This window comes from Condylura cristata, unplaced genomic scaffold (assembly GCF_000260355.1).
Source record: "Condylura cristata isolate star-nosed mole 26May11 unplaced genomic scaffold, ConCri1.0 scaffold00006, whole genome shotgun sequence".
Taxonomy (NCBI): domain Eukaryota; kingdom Metazoa; phylum Chordata; class Mammalia; order Eulipotyphla; family Talpidae; genus Condylura; species Condylura cristata.
This window is the reverse complement of record NW_004567107.1, coordinates 43,521,600-43,527,599: the sequence shown is the minus strand read 5'-3', so window position 1 is coordinate 43,527,599 and position 6,000 is coordinate 43,521,600. Positions and strand designations below refer to the sequence as shown.

The following is a 6,000-nucleotide window of genomic DNA, read 5'->3' as shown; positions in this document are numbered from 1 at the left end:
CACACACACACACTCACACACTCTCTCTCTCTCTCGCTCTCTCTCTCTGCTTCTAAATTTGAAGAGAGGGCCTTTTAATACTTACCCTTTAGTAAAAATGTAAACATTTAAATTAAATCCTAAAACTATGATGTTTAATTGTTACTACATTTCTTTTGTTTTATTTTAAAAATCCCTGTAAAGAATGTGACATAGGAGGAAGATGACTTCTAGTTTCTATGGTTTACTCTCTTAGTGTGTCCCCTTAAGTTTCTTTACTTCTGTGTTTTAATTCATTTCTATATGAATTGGATATGATCCTTTTTAGCTTTAAAATTTATGACTGTGGTTTGGCCATGGGTTGTATCAAATAAAAGGTTAACTTGAGGAAGAGTGTGACTTTACAGAGGTTCCTCCAGGGGGATAAAATCTTGTAACCTTTACAGTTTAACTAAAAACCTCCTCTCAGGAGCATTAACAGTTTGACCCAATTGTAGTCCAAGATTCTGTGGTGCTTTCCTTTTTGACCCCTCGGGGCCTTAACCTCAGATATGTTTTTCAAATTTCAGGTAATGAGAAAGCAGTCTTACTAAGGTGTTTTGCTTTTATCAAAAAATCTCATCTGTTTACCTTATTAAGGTGAACTTTACTTACTTGGATTGATTCTATTTTTGTAAGTACTGTTTGAAGCTGAGTTTAAAAGTCACATATAACCCTTACACTGTAAAAGAGTTGGCTTATATAACATTGTTCCCTTTATTAGTAACAAAATTATGTTTATGTGCCTTTATAAGAATTTTCTAATGGCTTTACTTTTGACACTCTAGTTTATTAGTATTAGGCATATATTGTACAGATATGTAGAGAGAGGTATCTATTAGTATATAAAGATTATAAATTGTTATGTAGTTCAGTCATTTTACTATACTTCATTGGATATTTTGTTAAAATATTTCATTTTTCAAATTCAAAAAAATTGTGTTAAAAGCCTTGTCATTTAAAGAATATTTATCTCATTGTTGTGCTTTTCAGTCATTATTTCATCCCCAATTGGAAATTAATCATTTTGAATTTTCATTCTTAGTAATGCCATAGTATCAGAATATTTCAGTAACCATGCAGATTTGTAACTCATAATCATTGAATACCTTACTGTTCAAAAATAGGATCTACAGACCATTCCTAGGAAAATTAGAAATTCCTAGGAAAATTAGAAACACAGACTCCTAGTTCCACCTCAGAACAGACCTACTAAATCAAAAACTTATGTTTTTAACAAGATTCCAGGTTATGTCTGTTATCTTAAATTCAAGTTTGAAAAGCACTGATTTATTAAAACATAGTAACTTAAGCCACTCAAGTGTTATTTTCAATAGTGTTTAAACTGTGGAAATCCATTTACGATTTAACCTCAGAACTGTATTGTCTATCTTAAATGAAATATAATTTGTTGATCTCATAACTGATTGCTTGGTTGGGGGTTATATTTTCATTGTGACTATAAGTTCTACAAAGGATATGCAGAATGTGATCATCTTCTTTATATAGTGAAACAAATAAATCTAAGTGAAAATTCCTTTGAGCTTTGCCATATGTGCAGATGAGAAGTCTATACTGCGATATAAATTAGAACACCTAAGTTCAGTGAGAAGGGGTTTAGCCATGTGCAAGCAAGCTCTGGGGCAGATTTGGCATAGTAATTTTATAATAGCAAATTATACATTGGGAAGTGTAGTCTCTAAATACAGTAGAAGTTGTAGACATAACATAGCTGGCTATTCCAATTCTTGACCATTACTAGAGTTTCTGTCATAACTCTGGACTTGTCAATTGGAAATGTGTAGTTTGTAATAAATATCAGCTACACTGTCCTATGCCTCTGTTTTCTTCACTCTGAAACGTTGATTTAGATTATACATATTTTCCCTGCTTTGTCACTTATGCGAATTTGAAATTATATGGATACATACTTTTTAATACTACCATACACCTGTGATGTATTTTTCTTAAGCTATTAGGTTAAACCAAATTACCATTTCTGTAGATTAAAAGCAAATCAACCATATTTCATATAGTTCAATCGAATAATAGAGTTTAAGGTGCTCCTGGTCTCTTTCAGTCATTAGGAATTATTCTATTGTAACCCACTTTTGCTTTTGTTCTTGTTTTTTTTTTTTTCAAAATAATGCCATTTTGAAAAATCCTTACTCAAAAATTAATAAACGTAGCAAACATGGGACTGATGGAATTGAATAGTGCTTTAATAGCTTTCCAAGGATAATATGTATTTTTATTATCACATGGTATTAAACATTTCAACTTTCATTAAGTCTAAGTTTTTCCCTTTATGTCATTGCTGTTTTGTTTCAGAGGCCTATTTCTTTTTCACATTACATTTTTAAAAATACAAGCTTAAGTTATCTTAAGAAAAAAGTAAAATATATTGAATAATTGGCAATGCTCAGTATAACTTTTTAAGACCTAAAATGTAGCTACTAATATTTTTGTTGTTGCTGATATTTTACTGTCTAAAACTTTAGTAATTAGTGTGATTATTAATAACTAAAAGCCAATAATTTTGGCCATTAACCAATGTTATCAAGGTGAAATAAAATGAACCACACAATTATGCTAGGAAATAAATTCTAATGAGGAGATTCTACTTAAGACTGTATCAGGAATCTTTGCTAAATTCCATTTCTTTGAATATATTACATTTAGTTCTTTATTTTTACTTTTAACAGCAATAATTGTTAAGTTGTATAGTTAGCAAACCAAAGCAACGGTAAATGACAGTTCTTCAGAGGCACTAGGAGACTTCCTGATGGGTATTCCCCACCTCCTCTTAATTTGTTTGTTTATTATAGAGGTTCCATTGTATGTGATTCAGAAGCATAGCATCACATTCCTCAGATGCATGTGACCACACCCACCACGAGTGCACACCCATGGTTCTCCACCATTGTCCATTGTGCCCCTCCCCACTTTGCTTTCTCCTGCCCGTCTCCCTTTCTGATAGTTTCAATTCTACAGTCAGATTTCTAGGTTTTTTTTTTTAATTGGTTTTGTTTTGTCTGACCTATGTGTCTATACTTCACATAAAAGTGAAACCAGTATTTGTCTTTCTTCTTATGACTTAATTTTACTTAGCATTATCCCCTCCAGATACATACATGATGATGTGAAGCATTTCTTAAAGGTGATTCAGTAATTGAAATCTAGAGTGAGTTTCCAGATCTTTGTCATTCTGGACTGAAAGTTAATAATGATAAGAGTACTGCATTATAAAAACACTGAGAGATGGGTATGTGGGATGAAACCACCAATGTTGAAATTTCAGCTTCTTTTATACTTCTTTTAAACAGCCTGAAGTTCATACATCATAACAACTAAAAATTTCTTTTAAAATATAAACTGCTGAGCTTTCTTTGCTTTTTGCTATTATGGAAACAATTAATTGTGATTTCAGTGTGTGTTAAAACAACTTCTGTTACCACATTTTGGGTGTTTTATATTATGTGTTATCAAGCTGTGTTTTTGTGTTTTATTTTAGCTTATTTGCACTAATCTTGATGAACTCAGGGAATTAATCACAAAAATCGAGAATGAACTCAAAGATCTGGAAAACAGTAGAAAAAAATCGGTAGGTGTTGATCCAAAAGTTCTATCTATTATTGTCAGCATTAAAATTTATTCCTGCTTTTTTCTAAAGCCTTTTTTATCTTGTTTTGATTACATAAAAATTTGCAATGAAAAGTAGAAACACTGTTTCTTTTATTTCTCCTGTGTGGTCTAGTTTTCATTTTCAATAGACAAAAATGGTGCCAAGGCAAGTAAATCAATTTCCTTTGCCTGATTTATCTATATCAGGTATTATTTTAGATATTTCCCAATATACTGGTTGGCTGTTTTCTGACTGGTAATTTTTTGGGTAGTTTCTATCTTGCAGATATTAGTAATAATTATATGCTTTCAGTACAGGTTTGTTTCTTAATAACAAAATTCTAACTAGCTATGACATAAGTAACAGTTGTAAATTGTTTAATCCTACCTTAGATATTTTTGATACATGCCAAACAGTATGTGTTTTCAAAGATCCTTTACCCATTGAAATCTTAACTTTCACATATATATTCTAAATTTACAAATAATCTTTACCTTCATTTTGTTCTTGTAGGAACAGTTTAAGCACATTATATTTATTCACTCAACTCTTGGTAAAACATTTAATAAATCAGTTACACTTCTAGCTGGCGTTTATAGTTTTGTGTATCACAAGATTTAAAACACAGTTACATATCAAAAAATAAATGGGAAGACTTTAAATATTAAAGAAGATTACTCATCATTTAACAAGGGTTTGTTTTATGCCTTGGGAATTTCATGGAGCCATTTTTAGGTCTTTGTCAGAACCTATTAATCTAGAATTATGTGCAAAATGAGGTTAATGATATAGCAAGCTTCATATAAATAGATTTGTAGTTGCCTTTTTTATTCTCTAGAAAAAAACACTAGTGGCATTTTGAAGGGTAGAAAAATAAAGTACAGGGGGTAATAAATACAGGGATAAAACAACCTTACGGGTATCAGAAGTCTCTTGTGTGATATCTGTAAGAATACTTGAAAAATGTAAGAGACAGAGTAATGTTCATAGTAATAGTTATCAATAGCCAAGTAAGCATATGTTCAGTACATAGTCTAAGAATGCAGAAAGCTTTATATTTTAGAACTATTTCCATTAAAAATGGTGCAAACCCTTGTTTTCATATATGTAAATATATACTTTTAGAATATGGCATTGTCTTGATATGGAACCCAAGTGTTATTTTAAAATTTACCTCTTTGGTATAGATCTCAATTAGCATGTATATGAGAGTATGTTCTTTTCAGCCAACAGTTTTTTAAAAAATATATTTGATGTCAAAAATATATATATGTTTGATGTCATAGATGATCTCGAAGGACTGATTGTATTCCTTAAGAACTAAAAGAATAGTTTTTTAATCAGCATTATTTATAGGTTTTTTTGCAGGGACTTTATTTTAGTGAGATAGCTATACTTCATGACTTTAAACAGAATTCTGGTAAATAAATTTTCTAGTTTTTTCATGCTGCAGTTGACATAACTATGCGTCTTGATTTGTTCCCATATTATAAATAAGGATTTTGGGTTTTTTGGATAGTTTTGCACATAATGATAACTACCTAGAGCATATATTGTGAAAGAAAAATACTTTCACATACCTTACAGAGTTTTTCCTTAAACCATGCATCTCACTTCCATTGGTGATATGAAGTATAAGCATATAGCCTTCCTTCTTAGGGACAACTAGAATAGTAAAAGAAGACAAAAATTACAAATATTTGATACTGTCATCCTTGGGAGCCTGCATACTAGAAAGTTTTAGGGTTATATACAGAGTTTCATTGATGATATTTTGGTCTATTTTTTTTTCTTTTTTAATTTTTTAACTTTTCCATGACCACTACTATTTGCATATTGTTTTTAAGATATGTTTTATGTTTTCAAGAAACAGAAATTTTTGGGACTGTACTTGCTGGGATGATCTTCTAAGATTACAACACATGTACTATTTCTCTTCATATTTAAACTTCCTAAAAGATTATTTTCATAAATAAATAAATGGTCACACAGCATAAAGGAAATAGACAAGAGTTTGCATTTCAGTGGCATTCCTGACTTTTTATGAAAGCTGATATTGAGTGTAATAGTTGTTAGCTTTAGAACTGAATGTTATTCCATGTTTATGTTGATAACAAATACCAGTTTGTCTGGCATCATTTGGGAATAAGTTGTTCCACTCAACTGAATTTTCTATATAACTGAAACTTAAACCTTCAGTCCTAAAACTCTTATTTTCACCACCTAATGGAAAACTTCCCAGCTTCCTTATGCTATATTGAACACAATTTAACCCTTTGTGATGACTGAAGGATCATCACTATGAATATCTCTAATTGTATTGAGACCCTAAAAGTCCTTGGTATCAGTAGCTCTAT

The 6,000-nt window shown here is 30.7% G+C and overlaps 1 protein-coding gene across 2 annotated transcripts in view; it reads left to right on the top strand.

Annotated features, from left to right (window-relative positions):
* KIAA2026 (KIAA2026 ortholog) overlaps positions 1 to 6,000 on the top strand; it is an 83,133-nt gene that overhangs the window by 55,094 nt on the left and 22,039 nt on the right. Inside the window, exon 5 of one of the 2 annotated variants that reach the window (XM_004677648.2) lies at positions 3,533 to 3,622. The exons of the other annotated variant lie outside the window; for it this stretch is intronic. Coding sequence (XP_004677705.1) covers positions 3,533 to 3,622 — 90 coding nt within the window. The remainder of the gene's footprint in view (positions 1 to 3,532; positions 3,623 to 6,000) is intronic. 2 annotated transcript variants of the gene reach the window in all.